Here is a 22,133-nt window from a genome sequence, read left to right on the forward strand (position 1 = left end):
GCTGGGACTCGCCCTCTTGCGGCTAGGTGAAATCCGAGGCCGCGCCGCGCGCTCCCTACCCGGCGCGGGCCCGCGCGCCCGTACAATGTATAGCAGCGGCCTCCCAGGGGCCGCGGCCTCCCTCGCCGCGCTGCTTCGGGAGTCAGTCCAGTGCGGTAAACCGAATTTAGAAATCCAAAGGCACACCGGCCCATTACTGTGCTTTTAAAGCATTTAGCAAGAAGGCGGAAGAGAGGATGGGGACGGGATCTTTGGGCGTGTTCGGGAGTAGCTTCCCGCGTGCTGAGAAGCGGGTCTCCTTTCCCACCTTCTCTCCCGCGATCACCCTCGGGTGCCAGACGGCGCTCCTGGACTATCGCAGGGTCCCAGCCAGCGTCAGCGGGGTGTCGGCGACACTAGCCAGGGACCAGTCCTTGCCGCAGTCAGCAGAGGGTTCTGCTCTCACATTAGTTAAGCGAAGGACCATTGGCCAAAGGCGGGAAACCGATTACTTCCTGGACAGTTCTCCCGGTCAACCAACTTTTGAGTTCCCGAGGCTACAAAGGTGAATTTGAAAGGGTGGCGTGTGTAAGAAGACATCTTCCAGTCCTCCATATAATCACAGTCCGTATAATAAAACTCAGATGTATAACCCAAATGTTCGATTCCTAGGCGCCAAAGTTCAACAGGATTTAAAATAATGGTCCATTACCACCGGTGACCCCAATCCTCCGCGTTCATTCCAAAACAGTCTAAGCAGTTTACTGACCACGCACGAGACACCTCTCTGCGATCGCGAAATTGCAGTTCAAAACTTACAATTTTGTACTTAGGTTTTACTTATATTGGGGTAATTTAGGATTACTTATCGTTTAGGCGCTTTATTCACGTATGCAGGTTACCTCAGTCATCCCTAGAACCATGTTCCAGGTAGGAATAAATTATTGTCTGTATTTTAATGTAGATGATGAAATTGAGGCTTTGAGAGGTTTCGGTAGCCCACACAAAGTGTCAGGGCTAACGCGGGCTAAAGTCCAGATTTAAATCCTTCTGGAGTCCAAGGCACTTTCCGGTATCCGAAAGAAGCCCCCGCCCGCCTGTGGTCAGCCTGAGAAGAACCTGAAGGGAAGTGTCAATGTGGTTGCTTTGTTTCAACTCTCTAGGTAGCGTTACCTGTTAACGGAACCGCGCTCACGCGGGGATTTTGAAGGGACTTCAGAATTCGGCGTTCTCGGCTGAGGGACGGCTCTGAATCGCCCTTTGACAGGACCTCTTTGCCAAGCACCGGTTCCCGTTTTTATGGCACCATATTGATTTGCAAAGGCAATAAATCTAAGAGAAGGGACAGTGTGCCCCCGATAATTATGTTGTAGTATACATTTTACTGCCTCGGTTTCGACACCAACAAGATGCATAGCTTGCGAGGGATCCCCAAATGGCTCGCCCCTCGCGCCTGGATTTATTTAAAATGGTCTTTTCAATTCCTCTGGTTTGGTGCCTGCCTCCGCATGCTAGCTGAAATTTTTATGCTTCCGATTTTACCTTTAATAGGATGAGTAGTCGGAGTTGCCGGCCCACAGGAGACCCAAAGCTGGGCTAAGGCCAAATGGGCAATTGGAAAAGGAAGAGGAAACTGATTGGGGGGTAAATCAACTTTCCCCTTGCTCCGTCAATTTTTCTACAAATGCCCCTGTCATGAAATCATTCAAATTCCAGTCTGAACCATTAAGACAATTAAGAAAAGCTATGGCTCTTCCTCTGTGTAGAAATGCAATAACAATTATTTTTTTCTTTTTATTGAGGTATAATTCCACAGTAAGTTTTTGAAAACTAAAACCAGCAGACTTGTATTCGACATCCATTTGAAGCATATGTTAAGTTCTAGACTAACCATGACATCACTTCTCCCCCAACCCCCCCCAAAAAAAAAACCAACACAAAAAAAACCTCTTGACATAAATCTTCCTTCCTGGCCAAACCCTAGCATTTGAGACAGGAAAGGAACTAAAGTGCGCCTTGCATTCAAACGAGGGCAACGTCACTGTTGTATTGAAGTGGGGTGGGGGAGCGCTGAGAGTTTTAATAACCGAAGCGTCTTGGGTGGATCTGGGTTGTCCAAAAACAGCAAAGGACCAAAGACTCAAGAATGGAAACTGAGAAACTGATCCTTAGGCGCACTAGTGATTTAGCCTCTATTCTTACCGCGGTTTAATCGGAAAATTGCGCCAGCTCTGCTGTGTATCTCCCAGGAAGAGCCCAGGCACCGCTGCGGGGCGGCGGGAAACAGGACCGAGGCCTGGAGTGCGGGTCCCGTGCTCTGGTCTGCCTTTAACCAGCTGGGCAGACTGCAGGGGAGACGCGCCCTCCGCCACGCAAGACCCATTGTTTTCTCACTCAAAATCAAATAGAGATGGGCTAGACGACCGCAGAAACTCCCTCGAGTACAAAAGTCTATAGTTTTACGAATTTCCCCAAACATTTACACACATATACTTTGTACATAGAGATTGATTACAGAAAACGTTTCTTAGTCACCTTCTTCATGCAGACCTAGTTAGAAACTAGGACAGTCTTAAATAATGAGTTTCCCAGATAACATCGTTTTACTTACATAAATGTTCTCAACTTTTGACTTTTAGTTTTTTCCCCATAAGTTTATTTCAGGAGGGGGGTGCAGTGAAGGGAGTAAAAGGCTGGTGGGAAAATGGGGGCTGTTTTCTTCTTTTTTTTCTCTTTAAGACCCACCAAGTGGCTCCTAATCACCAGACCGACTGGCTGAAAAGGAGCGCAAATATTTACATGTACAGCTTGAGTGTGTGTGTCAGCCTGAGTTTACACGGCTCCGAGTGAAGCGGATTACCCTGCGAATTCGGAGAATTTGAGTTATTCAAGCAGAACAAGGCCAACAGGACGACCCCCACAAGGCCGTGGGAAGTCCTGATCGCCGCAGAATCTGCGAAGGCAGAAGGTTCCGTGTCCGCCAATCCCCGACTCTGTAAGGCTCGCACTCTCCCACTGCGCGTTGCGTGTCCCTGCAGGTTGCCGCGCCGCCGGCACCGCGTCCGCTCCTTGCTTTCCCGTCGGTCGAGGCTCTATTTTCCAGAGCCACTCTCGGGAATAGGAGCCCCGGGTGAGAGGCACACCGGCGCGCAGAAGAAACCGTGGTTCCGAGTGCAGCATACTTTCCCAAAAGCTCGCTGCACTCCTTTAGCGTATCTTCTGCAGGGCAGCGCCTCTCAGCCCCACTGTCAAGCAGAATTTGGAGCCCAACCAGTACTGGGACCAAGCCCTGGGGACTAGGAGCCCCGCGGATGGGATCTGGCCCATGGCACCAGCTCTGCGGCGCCGTTTTCCGCTCTACTTAGCGCTCCCAACTTTCTTTAGGAAGTTTGAATATCAGTTAAGAAACAGAATGGAAGAAGCAAGAACTCTCGATGTCTTCCTTTGGTCTAGGTTCACGCATGTCGCCACTCCCGGGATCCCCGGTTTTAGGTCGCGACAAAATGCTCCCTCCCAACAGCGCGTACCACCCTCCCGCCCCGGGACTGGAAGACGACGAGGAGGACGTCCGCAGCGGCTGCGTCAGCCTTGTGGTGGCACCTCTTTCCCCCAACCTGTGCCAAGTTCGCGGGCCGCTGCGGTGCGAGGCCACGCGGTGCTGCGCCCAGGGCGCGCCCTTCCAGCCCAGCCCAACGGCCCCGCCCCCCGCGGCGGAATCAGGAAGCGGTGACGTGGGACGGCGCTGACTGGCTGCCGGCCGCCAGGATCGCCGCCGCCAGCAAATTAAGGCGCAGGGCTACAAGCTCCCAGGCGCAGTGTCTTCCGCGGCTTGCCGCGCTCAGGCTTCCTGGCGTCCGCCCCTTCTCAGTGTCGCTCCGCCGGTCCCCAACATCCTGCAGCTTGGGTTGTCCCCAGCGGGGGAAGGGAGGAAGGACCGGAGGGGGTGCTGCGGGACCTCTGGTCTTTGCGCAGCTGATGCTCGTCACCAGCTTCCAGCAGCGCAGACCGTGGTCCTGCCGGGCGTCCCGGTGCTTGCGCACACGGTTGAGCCTGCGGTTGGTCTTCTCCCGCCCTCTCCGGCTAGTTCGAAGTCTCTGCGGCTCCAGGACTTTGCGGTGGGGGAGAGAAAGGAGAGGCCAGTGTGGAGCTCTTAGGAGATTGGGGCTGACTCATCTGGAGTCCCCGGCTGCGCAGTGATTGCACTCGGAAACTTTGCGCTGTGTCTCGGTCTTTGTCTCCTTTGGGGAAGCTGGACAGCAGTTCGGCAGGCCCCGTCCCTAGCCAGGACCCCGTACTGGAGGCCATGGAGTTCACGGCGTCGCCCAAGCCCCAGCTCTCCTCCCGGGCCAACGCCTTCTCCATCGCCGCGCTCATGTCCAGCGGCGGTTCTAAGGAGAAGGAGGCCGCAGAGAATACCATCAAACCCCTGGGTAAGTCGGGCTACTGACTGTCCGCAGTGGGCAGAGGCGGGATGCTGCGCATCTGTCTGTCCCCTGGCTCCGGGAGGCTCATGAGGGTGGCCTTCTTTCCCGGCTCATGCGCGGCGCTTCTGACCCTCAGGCCATAGGCCACACGTCGGGGATGGGAGATTGTTTCAGTCCCAAGTTTTCGCCGGGAGTGACACAGTCTGTTAAATACAACTGGTTTCGCATCTTGTATGTGCGCTCTCCCTATTTGTCTAGAATCCCCATGTCAACTAGGACATGTGGGGTGTGGGTGTGTAACTTTGTAGGGATAAAAACATTCAGGGATAACTAATAAAACCCCTTGTAAGACGCAACAGGATTTACAATGCGTGTAACACCTGCTTGTGCATTTGAAACCAGACTAAACGATTTCACAAGAAACTAGTTTAATTTTGTTTTCCCTCTGACTTTATACACTAAACAGGGTCCATTCCTTAAAATCCTCGCGGTAGACTAAGCCAGCTCTTCCTGCATGAACCGCTTTCTTCACAGACGCTCTAGACTTGTCAGTAAGACATCATTTTATAACTGGGGTCATTTTCAGTAGAGGTTGGCAAAAACATGAGCCAGTAACCATTTCCCAAATTCCTCAACTTTTAGCTATACTGTTTGTTTAACAACCTTTACCATTTATAGAAGACACCAGGCTGGGAGTAAAGGGAGAAAAGGGATTACGTTCCACTAATCACAAATGAATTGTGTGGGAAAGAAACTGCTGGAGATGGGTCTCCAAGTCCCTTTACAGTAGGGAGTGAAAGAAGTGTTCTCATCATCACCTCTTGGGTTCCAGGGAAATAATTATTCCATACCCTGATCATCTGGAAGCCCTAAAGCAGGGAAAAACATCTAATCGCAAAGAAGATAATATTTCTTTTTAACTCTTCCTATTTTTTTTCTTCCTCTTCCCTGTCCTTCCCAACACTTTAACATCTCATTTGAAAACAACAACAATATGAAAGATGAAGCATTAGATAACAAAAATAAGAGGCCTGGGCAGAGAGAGAAGAGCGAATTCAAACCCCTGTAGCAGCTCAGATTTAAGGGGAAAGAAACCAGAAGGTTTCCAGAAAACAATGTCAGAAAGTCTTTCCTCCAAGGCTTTCACTCCCTTCCTCCACCCACCCTCCCATCTAAATCTAAACCTGCCAAAGAAATGGAAACAACTAATCAAACAAACCCAACTGCTTAGAAAAAAAACATAACTGATTTCAAAGTTAGGTTTGCTGGACTTCCCGTTATCCACTCCTGTTTAGGGGGCTTCCGAATTCTTTATAGATGGTCCCACCATAGTTTGGTAGCTAGCAGGAAAAGGGGATTTCAGGTTAAAATTCCTGACAGAAGTGCAGACAGCAGACTGGAAAACATACCAGCTTCAGCTTCACTGTCATTTCAGCGTTGCTTCCTTGTCTATTTTTCCTAGGGGGGAAAAACCTTCTATCTAAATTCTAAAGTCCTTCCCAGCTCACAAAATCACCTACCCCCTTACTTCACACACAGGGTCTGTAAAATGACTGTCCCTCCCAAGGCTTCTGAAAGAACCAGAGGCATATTCTTGGCCCTTTCAGGGGCCAGTTCAACAGCACACAGTCAGTGACTATAAGCCAAGGACTCCAGCAGGAAAAACACTTCAAGGTTCTGTTAAAAGAGAATGTAGTATCTTCAAACCCTAGTGAGATGTTGAAACAACTGTAGGGTGGGGGTCAAAAGTGTCTCAGGATTGCCCACTTAAACACATTAAGTCTGTTTAGAAAAACTGCTTCAGATCACTAGAGCGTTTCTTTCTTTTTTTACATTAAGATATAATTGACATATAACTTGTGTTGGAGCATTTCTATATCAGTTTCTTCTTCCTCCGCTTCCCAGCCTGACCCACTGGTTAGCCTGGGGCTTAGGGGTTAGCATTTTGCAATGGTCAGAAAAATAAGAAAATTTCTAAGGCTACTTGTTAATTCCCTATTAAGACACTATGTGAATGTGCTTCTGAAAATATTAGTAGAAAATAAGATTTTTGCCATCATATGGTTCTCATTCTTGGAATTTGAAAATACAAAGATAATTAATTTGATGATTCTTAATTTAAAATGTTACCCAGAGTTGGAGTATTATTGTCAGAGAAGAAAAGATAAAAATTCTCTATTTCCTACTTGCCTGCCCCAAGTCAAGGAGAAATACGGGAAGCAAAACATTTTATATGATATATACATCATGTATAGGTACATACCTACATTTAGAACTTGTTTCAATTCCTTGAGGGCACTTAGAATAGTGTTTGGAGATCAGTTTCACATTGTAGGTTCAAGTAGTTTCTTTTTTAAGGGATGCAAGATAATTGGGGTAATTACAAAACTCCCCCTGTATTCCATCAAAGTGACTGGTGTAGTCCCAGGCCCTTATCAGCTGTGGAGGAGAATGTTTGGTTCATAGGCAGTGGTGTTCCAGCCTGCCTGGCGAATGGCAAAGCCTTCTTTCTACTGCAACACTCCTGCTAGCCTGGGTTTCCGTTTGTTTTCCTCACTTCCAGGACCTTTTTGTCCAGAAATGGCCCAGGGAGTACACTCCTGTGATTTAGCAAACTAAATGCTGGAGTCTTTCATAAGCTCTCAGGCTGGGAGGGATATTGTAAAAAATGCCCCAATCTAACATCTTAAAGCCCAGGAAACAGGGAGCCAGGCAAAGAAGTTAAGTGAATTAATTTTTTTTAACCACCTCCTCACTCCCGTCCACTTTTCATTTTCTCTTATGGAGAGAGGGCTCCAGGAGGGAAGGGAAAGTTCCTCTCGATGTGGGGAGGGTGCTAATCTTGTCACTCCCTGGAGAAAAGCCTCTCCTGGTTGTCAAAGAGGCAGGCCTGGCACCAGGTCCCACAAGCTGCCACGTCTGGAACTTGGCAGGGATAACAATAGGGATACTTGCTTTTTAGCCTCCATGATGACCACCACCCTTCCCTTTATCCGCTCCTTACATATTTATTCTCTAAAGTGGGTGTCAGTAAAGGTGGCAGAAGCCATGGTTGTAGAACTCACCCATTTGGTTCAGTAAACAAGCAATAGACACATCATTCCCCGGAAATATCACGCTTGATTGATACAGTGATGGGTTCTTGCTGCCTTCGTGGAGTTTCCGAGCTTAGCTTTTCCAAGGTCAAACCCAGGTACCTATTTCAGCGGTGCTGTTCCCCTCCCTGTGTCTTTGCTTGACAGCATTAGCTGTCATTCTCCACTCTCTTGCAGAACAATTTGTGGAGAAGTCATCCTGCACCCAGCCCCTCGGCGAGCTGACCAGCCTGGATGCTCACGGGGAGTTCGGTGGCAGCGGAGGCTCCAGCAGCCCAGCCTCCTCCTCGCTGTGCACGGAGCCGCTGATCCCTACCACCCCCATCATTCCCAGCGAGGAAATGGCCAAAATCGCCTGCAGCCTGGAGACCAAGGAGCTCTGGGACAAATTCCACGAGCTGGGCACGGAGATGATCATCACCAAGTCTGGCAGGTAGTGGGGTCTTGGCCGGTGAGGAATGGGGACGTGGGAATGGCCGCCCTGAGCGGCTGAAGGCGTTTCCAGGAGTTGGGTGAATCCCCGCTGGTCTTGAGCACAGAGGAAGCTTCGCTCAAGGAGGGCTTCTATCCACGGGGTGGCCTTTGGAAAGAGCTGCTCAGAGACGTCCAGGCGTTAGCTGTCTCAAGAGCTGGCCGTGGGAAGCCCCACCCCGGCCTTGATGACAAGGGCACAGGGTCCTGGGATCTTTGTCCCCTGCAGCCCGAGAGGGCTGGGGGGTGCTGGGTCGGCATCTGGAGGGCAGGGAAACTCCAGCCCAGGGTGTGGGGTTGGTGGCTGGTCTTCCAGGGAGGCAGGTGGCTTTTTTTTTTTTTTTTTTTTTATCGGCCTCAGTTTGTAGAAGCAGCCAGTTCCCATTAAAACTAAAACTAAAACCTGGACGGAAGCATGAAATTCGAAACGACCACATTCTGAGTTAGGCTGGAGCTCTGGCGCAGGGGCCCTTTAGCGCCGCAGCTGGGCAGGCAGGAAGCCACGGGTGCGTGCGCTCCCGGGCCTGGGGCAAAGGCTCCGGAGGTCGCTGGCCCTCGGCGCCTGGTCGCTCCCGCTCTCAGGACTCTGGGAAATAGCCCCAGAGCCCCCGAAACCCACACCAAGAACCTGGCTCTCGCTGTCGATGACCGGAGCCAGTTTTCTCCCAGCAATCCGAGGCAGTTGCGCGACTTGGTCTGCTCCGGAGACCCCTGGACAGGAGCCTAACGGGCTTGGTAATCGGGTCAGCTCCTCAGGCAGTGTGAGCTCCTGCCGATTCTCTTTGTCTCCTTGTGCCAGGAGGATGTTTCCTACCATCCGAGTGTCATTTTCGGGCGTGGATCCGGAGGCCAAGTACATAGTCCTGATGGACATCGTCCCCGTGGACAACAAGAGGTACCGCTATGCCTACCACCGGTCCTCCTGGCTGGTGGCTGGCAAGGCGGACCCACCGCTGCCAGCCAGGTTTGTGCCTCCAGATTTTTCCCCTGAGCAAAATGCGTATTAACTCTGCTGACAGAATGTGTCCTGCCCTGGTGCTTTGAATGTTAAGAAGGTCTGTTTTTTCTTAAGGATGGGCGATCTCCTAGCAGAGCTTTCCAAGCCGGGACACTCCAGGATTGACTAAACAAAACATGAGCTAGTCTCTGAGAAAGGCAGAGTTTGTGCATGCACAGGGCATCGTCTTTAATTTTATCTTTCCTCATATTTCATTTCAAAGTGTTTCTTACATTTCACCTGGAATATTCGTTAGAAATCTGGACCCATTTCATATGACATCTGTCATTTCTAGGAGGCTCCTTAACACCTGACTGAATAAACCTACTGATGAAGTGGTTGCCTTAAAATCCTTTTTAGAAGAGTGCATTTTAGTAAGGTGGTTGCTTATAATAAATATTTGTTAGCAATGTACTTATATCTGCACATAATACCGTGTTTCCTCAAAAATAAGACCTAGCTGGATCATCAGCTCTAATGCGCCTTTTGGAGCAAAGATTAATGTAAGACTCGGTCTTATATTATTATATAAGACCCGGTCTTATTTTAATATAAGGGTCTTATATTGTATTAAAATAAGACCGGGTCTTATATTAATTTTTGCTCCAAAAGATGCATTAGAGCTGATGGTCTGGCTGGGTCTTATTTTCGGGGAAACACGGTACATATCAGTTTTGGGAAAACGTGGTTGTTTTTGACCAGTAAAGGGCTCAGAGATTTTTAAGAAAAGCAAACTATTTTTTCCCCTCTGCATAAGTTTAGTGGCTGAACGTAATTCTACACCAGGTTAACATTCTTTTACATGAAACATTACTCAAGTAGTATATTAGGGATCATATATGTTTATCTTTGGGCTATTCACTGGTAATAATGTTTTTCCTGAGAACCCTGTTTAAATATCAGATGTTAAACCTTTATTGTTGCTGCTTTGCCCAACTGAGCATTCTGGAAGAAAAAAGAACATGTATTTGCCTATGTGAATAGTAATAGTTGAACTTACAGGAACTTAACTGCATACTTTAATCCAAAAAAAAAAAAAAGGGTATTAGCTGGCTTTACATTTAGGGTTCTAAAACCAAGCCTGGTAGCTTTTGTTCTATGACTACCTGGTATCTAAGTTTTGGAATTGATTGAAAGTTCATATCAGAGCCAAGAATTTATTTAAATATACAGATTTAGGAACTTTGAATTTTGGTTCTTTGTGAGTATCTGGTCTGGAGTCTCAGTAAAGGCACAGAACAACATAGACTGTTGACACATACAGTTCAGGTGGAATATTAAGCTTCATTAGTGTTCCCGCTAACATTATCCCGCTTACAGTGTGGTAGATACACTAGAGAAGAGATGAAAAGAAGCCTCTCCGGGTTTTCCATTCCCACAAGAGATTAGGAAGGACATCTTCCCAACCCTTCCAAGTCAGTATATTTAAAACATATTAAACAACAGTCAGGACTAAAAAAAAATTTTAATTGTTACTCATTTTTTTTAATTGAACAAGATTTACCAGTTTACAATAGATATTAAAATGGATATAATTAGTGTTCTCTACTATTTACTATTAAATAGCTGAATCACTTTGGAGCTTTTTAGAGACAGAAAGGGAGGGAAAGACGGAGGGAGAGACAGATTTTCAGCAGATTCCTAACCATTTTTACAAACAAACCCTTTTTTTCTTTCTGTCTAAATCTTTGCTCTAAGAAGTTAATCGCTATCTGAACGTATGGGGAACTGGTGCCGGCCAGCAGGACTCTCGGAATATGACATGCCTTGTTTATGTTACTGATACGTTCTGGTTGGAGAAAGAAAGCACGTCCCAATACGCTATCTTAACTAAAGCATGTTTAAGCTATTGCTGGAATTTTAAGTCCCAGGGGCCTTGAGGGAGGAGGGGCTTCCTCTATGCTTCTCCATTCATCCTAGTTCAGCTTATTTCTATTCATATTAGATAAAAATGTTTAGTGCATTACGGGATAAAAATATTCTAGATAATTGAAGCAACTATTCCTTATTATTATTAAGAAGAAATAGTGCTACATTTTCTAGCTCCATAAAAGAAAGGTGAGGAACTGGGTAGGTGATCATTTTTGTGCTGATGGTGGAAATTCCTTGTGGTTCTAGTTCTTTGAAGTGTTGTATTTCAGACTGAACTTCATCAGCCAGTCGTTCCTAATTAGAAGCAGTAATGCTTGACAATATCATTTGATCATAATAATGGCAAGACATTGTACGTGATCTAAAATATTGCTATGTTTTCATAGAGGACATTTCCTTTTCTTTAAACTAATGGACATTTAAGTAAGTTAATCTTTATTAACGTGATTACATGTGGTGAATTGCTACTTAAAGGGAGAACATTTCATTAGCTCCTAGGACTTTAAATATTTCTGAACCGTTGTTTGGCAGGGTGGGTAGGATGTGGTGCTGATCCTTAAAACAACTGTACATATAAAGTTATAGCCTTGGAGGAGTGACGCTTGATAAACTCTTTTGGTTGTGTCATCAAAAAATACTTCAATTGAAAGGCAATTTGAAGCATTCCTCCTTAAAAAGAAAAAGAAAAAGAATCAACAAACAGGCAAACACCTAAAGCCTTTTAAGGTTTTGCATGGGCCCAGTAAGACTCTTAAGTTTGTTGTGCTTTATTTCTGGTGGGCTTTGATTCAGCATGTGCACCCAATTCTTCTAGTCTTAGTGTGACAGCCCATGGCACAGACTTCTTGTTCTTTACATGCATATTGCAAGGAAAGGTTTTGTGATGGTTTTTCCTTGCCTTTGCCCCAATCATGATATTTATGTTTAATTATAGTTATACGGATCCTATACGAAATTTACATATAAGTAACCTGTTGCATGGATATAGGAATTTGTCATTGAAATTGACAAATATTGTCAACTGATGAATCAAGGATATTTCTTGCCCCTCTTGTTGGTTCTGTAATCTCCCCTGACTTCAGTGAAGCTCGTGTCAAGTGGATACGAGGATTGGGATTTATAAAGAATTGTATTTAGTCTGATACTCGCAGGTAGAACAAATGGCCTGCATTTAACTGCGAGTAAAAGATTGCCTTGCACATAGCAGCTGATCAATAGATGACAGGTGCTCGATAAATACATATTTCCCCCATCATAGCTTTTTTATTTTTGCTTAGGCCGTTTACAGATGAGTACATTGAATAATTTGAAGCGTACCCAACTTGTTTTCACTCTCATTTAGTGAGCAATTATCTTGATGATGACAAAAGGAATAGTGTTTAAGATACTGGGAAGAGCAACAGATTATAATCTGGGTACTATTAAAAGATCCCCGGTCGCTGTACTAAAATTACTCTGTCTTGTATTTATAAATACACAAACTTTAAACTCAGTCACCTTCAAGTTTAAATTAATGGATTTTTAAGAATTGTTTCCTCTTTTAAATTCTCTGTCTTCATTGCTTTTTAGCAGTGTTTATCCTAGGAACTCATTATGCAATTAGTATAACTTAGTCTTCCTTTTGAAAATACGTATAACAAGGTTTTATATTTGGCAGAAGTGGCCCAGTAGTCTATTGGATAGAAAACTATCCCACCTTTAAAAAATGGCTAGCTCAGCAGATAATAGAAAATTTGTTCAACATTACCCCTTTTAGGTCATTGGTACACGACGAACACGTTTCCATGTTTTTGAAATTATTTTGGTATTGCCATATTATTAAATTTCACATTACATGGGGGACCTAAAATTCACTATTTATATAAGGTTTTTGTGTTCCTTTAAAATCAGAATATTTTATAGCCCCCAGAGAACAGATTTTAAAACAATGTCTCAGTATAATCTGTCATAATTTTCTTAGGCTGTATGTGCATCCAGACTCTCCTTTTACTGGCGAGCAGCTACTCAAACAGATGGTGTCTTTTGAAAAGGTGAAACTCACCAACAATGAACTAGATCAACATGGCCATGTAAGTACAGTGCCTTGGGCTACCTGGAGTCCCTGAGGTGGAACTGAGAAGTCACACACAACTTCCTCTAAGCTTCTTCCTCCTCCCCTCTGCTCCCCCCTACCCTCTAATGGGTATCATTCTATGAGAACTTGCATGTATTCCACAGGGAACCTTGGCTGCTATGGTCAAGAGGCCATTTACAGAGATGCTGTGTGTCATTTCTGTGCAAGAGGGCTGGGGACCTTCAGTATCATGGATTTCCTAAGACTTCAGCAACTGCTTTCCCACCTGCACTCACTAAACAAAGGGAATGTGCATTTTGTGGGTTACTACTGTACTCTGTTTGGGGTTAAACACCTAAAGTCTGTCAGTAGTATATCAGACATCACAGCAGGGAATGGGGCTGAGACCTGCTGTGGGGTTTTTCCAAAGTGTGTTCTATGCAAAGAGTGAGATGCAATGAATGTAAAATGAGGGGGTTTTATGTCCAAATAAATCTGGGGCAGTGCTGTTTACGCATTACACATCCCCTTTGTAGAGGATCTTATGAATACTAAAGTACAGAGAGGTCTTGCAATTAAAAACAAAGCAATTTGATTTTGTGTCCATAAGGAGTTTATCAAAATGTGGAAAAAAGAGAAACTGGAATTCTGAGCTCTTATCAAATAGTTACTGGAACAAATAGCCACTGCCGCAAGCCTTTGCACATTTGATAAGAGTGCTTTTTAAGGAACTATCTGTGATGTCATTCCATGCTCTTAAATAAATAAAGATTTGCATACAAATTCTGTTTTAGATTTTATGCTAAGAAAACCTTAGACAGACTTGCATACTTCTTTTTGATGAGGAGAATACTGTTGTTGTGTTTTTTTTTGGTTATTTTATTTATTTTTTTTTGCTTTGGTTTGGTTTTCCAGAAAGCATGTTGGTCTTTTTATGGTTGCTTTCCTTGGCTTAGAAATTCTGATATAATTATTCTCTCTCATCCCCTTTATTAAGGCTCTGTTTTACGTAAGGTTTTCATTTTTATTATATCTATGCAATTTAGAAGAGTTTCAAAACTCCTTTCAAAAAAGATGTTTATAAGTAGATGATAAATTAGAGCGTTCTAGAGATGGTTTCAAATGGTTGGATTGAACCCGAAACCAAATAAATCACTTCAGGCATTGCTGTCATCCATTTACCCACAAGCGACCTTGTTTATCACGACCAAGTCAGAGTAACCAGGTTAACTCATGACTCTGCTGGTGGCACCATTGAGATGTTCAAAGTAGGTTAACAGGTTTCTGTTATTTTATGTATTGGAAAAGATAACTGACCTTTATGTCTAAGGAGGTTGGCATAATTGTCCTTTTTTTTAAAGTAAAAAAACAGTTACCGTTGACAAATTTTTTTTTAGGTTAAAATTTTATGAAGTGTCTGAGAGACGTTTTCTGTAGGTCAATGATCATTCTAAATGTCATTTATATAAAAATTCTTGGGCTCTACTGAAATCTTTGCAGGGAGAAATGAAGTGTTTTATAATGGTTCTGGTATTTTCCATGTGTAAAGCTTTTAGAAGAATTGTCTCTTTCCAGAAAGACTTGAGAGTTCATTCTGCCGTCAGCTGTCCAGAATTTGATATGTTTTCCTTTTAGCACCAGCGTCATGGGTAGGAATAGCACCAGGCTGTATTTCAGGAGCTCTTGGTTTCGAATCTGATTATGCGAAGATTAGACTTTGACAAATTGTTTAGTTTTAGATGTTTGTTAATATCCATTTTAGCTTTATGATTTAATATAAACCCTTTGTCACCAGAAATAGTGTGTTCTGAAAACTGCAAGGAAAGATTTTTAGATCCTATGTTATTTAGCCAAGTTCTCTGAATTAGTACTGAAGAAGCCCCTCTTACTGATGCATTTTTAGTGTCGTAACAGGAAAAGTTCTTACTTCTAGGAATTTATTTCTTCGAAGAAGCAGAGTCCACATTTCTATTAGTCTTTCTTAGTGCCATCATGGCTTGAGCAGAGTCAAGGAGCCCTGTGGTCTGATATTCATTCTGGGGTCTGGGTCTGTCCTGCACCGTTTCCCAAAGGAAATTGACCATGGGCTGTGTAAGTAGGGGAGAGGGGACCTTATTTAAAGCTTAGGGCTTTTCCCATTTGTGTGTGTGTGAGCGATTTGAAAATTCTTTCTGTCTTCTTAGTAACACATATAAACGAATGCTTAAATTTTTTCTTATATCAGTATTAGGAGGCAAATGTTTGCTTTTGTCACTTCAAGTTTATTCCGATTTTAAAATTGAGCATAGATATCTTGAACTCCTTAGAATACACACGTTATACAAAGAGATGACTTTTTAAAAAGTTTATTTCAATTCATTTGAAGCTCTCATTGTTTATTATTCCTGTTCAGATTTGGGATCATAAAAAGATGGCATGTACAGAATTCAGTGCTGGTTAATGGTCTGTAACTTTAACTTGCTTACATCTCAGCACAGAGAGAGATCGATTCTGTATCAATTATTGCACAGTGACTGGTATTGGACGCTGCTAAAGTCAACCAGCAGGAACACTCATCCACCTCACCCATGTTAGCCAAGGGAACCATTCGTTTTCAGTTCAACGCTACGTGCAATTGAACCTGGTCCTGCCACAGTGTTTATAAAACGCCTCCCCCGAGAGCCAGGCTCTCTGCTAGGGGCATACAATGGGAGCCCTGTTATCCCAAAAAAGACACACCCAATGGTGCAGAGTTAGGTAGCTGTCTGGGAGGCAACGGGAGAAGAGGTGGAAAACACTTTATATCTGAAAGTGAATTTAGTTGCTCAGATTTCATAATGGCAAATTATTCTATTTCATTTAAAAGATACATGAAAAGGTACCCTTGGCAACCAGGGTATGCTTCTGATTTCTAAGTATTAGGTAACTTTTATTAGCTACAGAATGGAAGGTGGCCTTCACTGTCATTCATGTTTAGTTTCCAAATGGAAGTCAGGAGTCAGCGAAGCTGTCAAAGCAGCAACAATAGCGCAGCTCAGGTTTGCCGAGCGCTTCCTATTTGCTGTGTGATTGGCAAGTGTTACATCATCTAATCCTCACTACTGCCTTTTGAGGTTAATACTGTGTTTGCGTCACTCGCCCCAAGATTAAAAGAGCTAGAAAGTAGCAGATTCACGATTCTTACTAAGCCTGCCTTTCTAAATTGTTTTAGCCTACCGTAAATAACAATCTGTCCCCCTACAATATATAATTGCTTACTTTAGAAAATTTAAACATACATCCTTTGGTCTAATCAGACTAATAAACAAAAAATGTTTTAAAGACTTGTTTTAAACAAAAACAAACAAACAAACAAACAAACTTATCCTCCGGATGACTTTCCCCCAGCACGTTAGAAAGGATACTTGAAATAGCCGTATGATTTGCAGGCGTTTTGGTAAAACGTGCTTCACAAGGATGAGTCTGCAGTCTCTTGTGCAAATGATTTGCTTTAAGCATGAAAAGCTTAGATCCCAGTCTTGAAACTGAATTGGAAGCTGTAGATTTTATGGTTCTTTCTTTGCTTCATTGTACTTTGGCCTGTTTAGCAATATAAATACTTAAAATTCAGTGCTCCGCATTTTGTTGTTGTAGATAATATTGAACTCAATGCATAAGTACCAGCCACGAGTGCATATCATTAAGAAGAAAGACCACACGGCCTCATTGCTCAATCTGAAGTCTGAAGAGTTCAGAACGTTCATCTTCCCAGAGACAGTTTTTACAGCAGTCACTGCCTATCAGAATCAGCTGGTAAGTGTACTGTTCACAATTTGTTTCTGAAATCAGATAAGGATTTAGAAGGTTCTTTCATTTTCTTGGATTGAAGGACTGTCTCAGTACTTACAAGAAAAGCTCACTTTGGAGAGAGACCCAGGTCCTGTACATGTGTTGAGTGACTATGGCTCAAGGTTATGAAGGTCTGTATTACACTATCTTTTCTAGAACCTTCATACTCCGGGTTGTTCACAGCCTACTCTCCTACCGAAACCTGCCCCTATCTGGCTTCTCAAATTTTCTTCTCAAGAAAATGACCTGCTTCCTTTTCCTCTTCCTGTTAGCTCCTCATAATGTACGTAACCATACACTCATTGATCCATAAAATTTAGTTCAGTTTTTCTGCAAAATTTGCACACATATTCTAGCCAACTGCCCAAACTACTGACACCATAGATATTTTGTGAAACTTATTTAACTGTAATTTAGGGTATGATAATTCTAGTAGAATGATTTTACATGTCTAGTATGTCAGCAGTGTGTATTTCATTAACATCAAGGTATCTAATTTATAATATTGAGTTATATATTTTCTACTTTCTGTTGTACATCATGTTTAAAATTTATGTATTTCTTCATCCGTAAGGTTTACTTCAGATCAATGTTTATCAAAGTCTTACAAAGGAGACTGTTAGGTGCTTCCCCATGTATTTTCTTCTTTCATGGTCAGACTGGGGACAATAGTTACATTCTATAGTGAGGAAGCTAAAGCTAAGAGAGGATAAGTACCTCTTCCACAGTCAGGAAGGACCAGAAGTAGAATTCCTTTTGATATGTGTCAATAAAAGGAACTCGCATTGTCGGTTGACTTGACAAATTCACACCCTCTCTAGGTCTTTGTATCTTGCGTTTATTTGATTAGTTATGAGTAGCCAGAGGTATTGCTGTGCTCTTGTCTTGATGTTGTATTTTGGGTTCTGAGTGAATAATTCTTAGGTGCTGCCTGATAGATGGCTCAGGGTCCAGAGTGAGATGGACAACTGGAGGAGATTGGGTGTTGGGTCCCAGGAAAAGCAACAAGATGAAGCTGAAATCCCAGGTAGCCCTATACAAATAAAGAAGCCAGAGCCCCGAGAAGGGATGCGGGCAATGGGCTGGAGTGGCTGTGTGTTTGTAAGGTGTAAGCACCTATAATTTTTATATGATTTGAGTATATTTCACTTCACCACTGTGCCTGCCATTTTCCCTACCTGTAAACTGGGGCTAAGAACTGCCCGGACCATCTTAGGGAATTCCTGTGAGGATCAAATGAGATGCCTTTGGAAACCGTAAGGTGCTCTATAAATAAGGCATGTGGTTAATATTCGGCTGTCTCTGGAATGTCCAAAGAGGATCTGTCACCATTGGGATTTTAAAATGTTAGTGACATATTTTTTAATGAGACACATGAATGCAAAAGTGTTATCATACTAATCATCTTAAATACAAAAACAAAGTATTATAACGTTTGAATTATCTCCAAGAGAACAACACAAGAGTGGAAACATTCAGAGAACGCCCACGCTAAAAAAATCTGAGTATAGATTGAAGCCCACAAAGGCCTAAAACACTAATGCTGTTTCTCTGAGAATCTGGAACATTCACACCAAAAATCCCATTTTTCATTTACTTGAGGACACAGGAAATGCAGATCCATTTTTAAAACCATAATCCCTAGCACAGTGCCAATGTTAAATTCAACTAATAGTCAACGATTTGATTTGGTATACAAATAAGCCAGTTTTGAAATGGTTTATAAACCTCATAAGACTAATCAAAATTCATGTTCAATAAACATGTAGGGTGAATAAATCGTAGATTCGGAAAAGATTCCTGACATTCAATTCATTTTACGTGAATTGAATTTGTAGCTCTTACATTATAAAACATTACATTTATACTAATATAAGAAACCCTGTCGATGTTTAAGACTAAAATAAAAACTTGTCATGTGGAAATTTCATTGCTGTTATCAGAATTCTCTATAAAGAGAACCAAAGCAAGAATAGCTAAATTGGTGTTTTTAGTGAACATTACAGATAGAACAACATTAAAGGAAGTTTCTAAGTATAATGCCTTTGATTTGGTTTAATAGGTGAAGGAGCAATCCTGAATAAAGATTGGCAGGACCTCCCATGTCATGGTACACTGAAATAGGAGGTTATTATCTATGTAATTATAATAATAGCTAATATTTGGGTGCATACTGTGTTCAAGGCACCATGTAAAGTGCATTGTCTTATTTAATCTTCACAATGATATTGTATGATAGAAACAACAGTATTTTTATGTCACATTTCACAGCTGGGAAAATTAGAGTTAACACACTCATCCAAGGTGACCCTGCTGCTCCCATCAAGATTTGAATCTGCATGGTTGGTTTCAAAAGTCAGTGTCCATAACCTCTAAGCTTTAGGTACCTGGTTTCCTCTCAACATGTGACCCTGATGGACTCTGAGACATCCTTTTTAGAGGATTTCAACAATTTATATTCATTTTTTTTCTTTTCAACAAGTGCTCACTGCTCACCTGCTGTGTGCAAGGAGCTGTTCACACTGCAGGAAAACCAGTGCAATGCGTGGTTCGTGGATCGACCTGAAGTGGCGGTCAGAGTATCTGTGAGCACTAGCTGCATCTAATAGGAACCATATGTTTTCATGACGTTATCTCAATTAAGTCTCTTTTCCCCACTCAACTTTTTATTTAGAAAATTTTCAAATATGTAAAAGTTAAACAAATGATAAAATGAATCCCATGTACTCTCCATCCAGATTCAAAAATTAACATTTTGACATATTTGCTTTACCTCCCCTACCCTATTTCTCTATCTTTGTGTGTATCCATACTTTCCCCCTTCCCTTAATCATTGGAAACTAAGTTGCATATACCTGTAAATACGTCTTCAAGTATATACTGACAATAAGAATATTATTTTTGTAACCACAATGTCTTTGTCATAGCTAAGAAAATGAATAAGAATTGTTCCTTAATATCACCTAAAATTCAGTTCATTTAAAAATTTTCAGGATGGACCAACAAATATCTTTTATAACTATTTTTCCCCGTCTTAACTAGACAGGGAAAAGTTCATAGCTTGGATTTATTACTTTTAATTTGGAAAAATCTCTCTACATTTTTTCTCAATATCTCATTTAATTCTGACACTAAACCCCTGAAGAAGGCCCCATAAGCCCCATTTTGCAGATGAAGAAACAGGTTCAGCGTTGTTAATACACTTGTCCAAAGTCACAAAACTGGTGAGTGACAGAGTCATCCTCTGGGTCTTAATTCCTTCTTTTTGGTGGCGTGATGCTAGATCACAGTGCCAAGGAATTTACCACTGACAGTGTCAAGGTTTGGGAACCGAATTAGAAAATGTTGCCATATTAAAATAATCAGTTTATTTCTCTAGATCCATCTTTAAAACTGTTATCCCTAGCACAATGCCAATGTTAAATTCAACTAATAGTCAATGATTTGATTTGGTATACAAATAAGCCAGTTTTGAAATGGTTTATAAACTTCATAAGACTAATCAAAATTCATGTTCAATAAACATGTAAGGTGAATAAATCCATTTGGGGGTTTAGTATTTTTATTAGTCTTACACAATTTCCTAAAGTTATCTTTGATTCTTTCTTGGCTTCCCCACATTTACTGCTTTTTCATTATTATACCGTGTTTGGGTACTGACTTTCCTATAGTAAACATATAATAGAATAAATATATAGGAAATAAATTAAGTATGTATTAAGTATAATATAAGTCTTAGAATTTTTCTATGCACAAAGAACAGAGAGAAGAGGGGAAGAAAATCTAAAAGTCACATTCAGGATCACCTTCATATCTCTGAAACTTTAGATAGGACTGCTATTTTTATATCTAGTAAAAGCCAAATCAAAGTTTCCAATAGGATTTGTGAAAAAGCTTCTCATTTATTGTGGCTGGTACTTCTATTTATAAGTAATGAAAATGGGACTTTTTTGCTATTTTTTCCCTCTGGTTTTGGCAAGGAAATGATCGCATTTGTCTACATTATTAGATAAAAGCTAAATACATTACACTTTCAACAAACTGTTTTATAATTTAAGATTTAAAGGTCATACATTGTTTTTGAGCAGGCGGTCCACTGATGTAGAGTTGAAGTGTAGGTCAGGTTTCATTTTTAAATGCCTTTGGACAGATCTTTCCCTGATAATTGGAGAAATGGTCTCTGAGGGCCAATTTCACCTTGTGGCTGGGAACGCCAGCTATATTCAGAGACCAGTGATGTTAAAGTGGAATAAAGTGCACCTTCTCTTTGGTGCAACTGGCAGTGTCAAAAATCTGCCCTCCGGTTATGCATACATTTATTTATAGATAAAGGAGATGTTCAAAGAGTGAGTTTTTTTGGTGAGGACATGCATTATGTTCTATATTATTAAGACAACACATGAACAACTTGGTATATTTTGGCTGGAATTAGTTAGTCATTTGCATATATGTAGGTACACACTAAACTACAGAATTTAAGTACATATTGCTGTCCTTGTTAATGCTTTTCTCTCATGAAATGAAAAACATTGCTGCTTTTATTTATTTATTTATTTATTTATTTATTTATTTATTTATTTATTTTTTAACATTGCTGCTTTTAAAATTTGCTTTTGAACTATAAGCCATACTGGTGGTTTGCCTTATACAACATTCTCTACGAATTATTTGGTGGTTGACTATGTTTGGATTCTTCTTTTAGTATTACCTTGGACACGAGTGATACTGTTCAACAGTGTTACAAGCTATAGGCAATCTATATTAGGGAACAAATGAAATGGTGGCCAACTGAAATCATTGTCTATCATTGTCAGGTCCTGTCTCTCATCAATTCTCAAATGTGCAACTTCTTCAGTAGTCCCAAATTTCATAAAAGGGTGTAAAATTGTGTCTTCAGAAATGAATTTCTTTCTATACAACTACTGGTTTTTATTTAAATATCCATGGAATAAAATCCATGCCTGACCTTTAAAAATGCATGATTACCTAGAATGTTAAAAGTTTTCTATGTAAAAAAAGTTTTTTATCTTGAGATAGAAAACAAAATAAAATACTATTATTTAAACTCAAGAAGTATTTGGTAAGATAATTGGTAAGAAAATGAAATCATATTTCTGACTGCTTGCTCTTGAAGCAAAGCTCCATAAACGTTTCTGGGTGCTTATTGTTGACACCCCCCAGTGGGTTCAGCGGCTGGTGATCTCCCAGGGAGCACAGTGGGCTCATTAGGAATGTTAAGCTAGGGTCCCTGTGCTGCTAATCAATATTCCTGATCAATACTTGAAGAGGTTTTATTCAAGTTGGTGGTGTTAATCCAGGGCCCCCATACCATTTTAGTAATAAGAGATCCATTCAGCTTTTTTTTCTCTAACTTCTAAAAGAAGTTATTTTCTCTGGAATTAGATAAAATGGTCCATAGAGAAAGTAAATACGTA

The 22,133-nt window shown here is 42.0% G+C and overlaps 1 protein-coding gene across 1 annotated transcript in view; it reads left to right on the forward strand.

The window, feature by feature from the left end:
- Positions 1-3,742: 3,742 nt before the first annotated feature.
- Positions 3,743-22,133, forward strand: part of TBX20 (T-box transcription factor 20) — a 51,259-nt gene continuing 32,868 nt past the window's right edge. Inside the window, exons 1-5 of the mRNA XM_033088570.1 lie at positions 3,743-4,409; positions 7,676-7,931; positions 8,769-8,933; positions 12,799-12,907; positions 16,504-16,662. Of these exons, the coding sequence (XP_032944461.1) occupies positions 4,283-4,409; positions 7,676-7,931; positions 8,769-8,933; positions 12,799-12,907; positions 16,504-16,662 (816 nt within the window). The 5' untranslated portion in view covers positions 3,743-4,282. The remainder of the gene's footprint in view (positions 4,410-7,675; positions 7,932-8,768; positions 8,934-12,798; positions 12,908-16,503; positions 16,663-22,133) is intronic.

This window comes from Rhinolophus ferrumequinum, chromosome 20 (assembly GCF_004115265.2).
Source record: "Rhinolophus ferrumequinum isolate MPI-CBG mRhiFer1 chromosome 20, mRhiFer1_v1.p, whole genome shotgun sequence".
In the NCBI taxonomy this organism is placed as follows: domain Eukaryota; kingdom Metazoa; phylum Chordata; class Mammalia; order Chiroptera; family Rhinolophidae; genus Rhinolophus; species Rhinolophus ferrumequinum.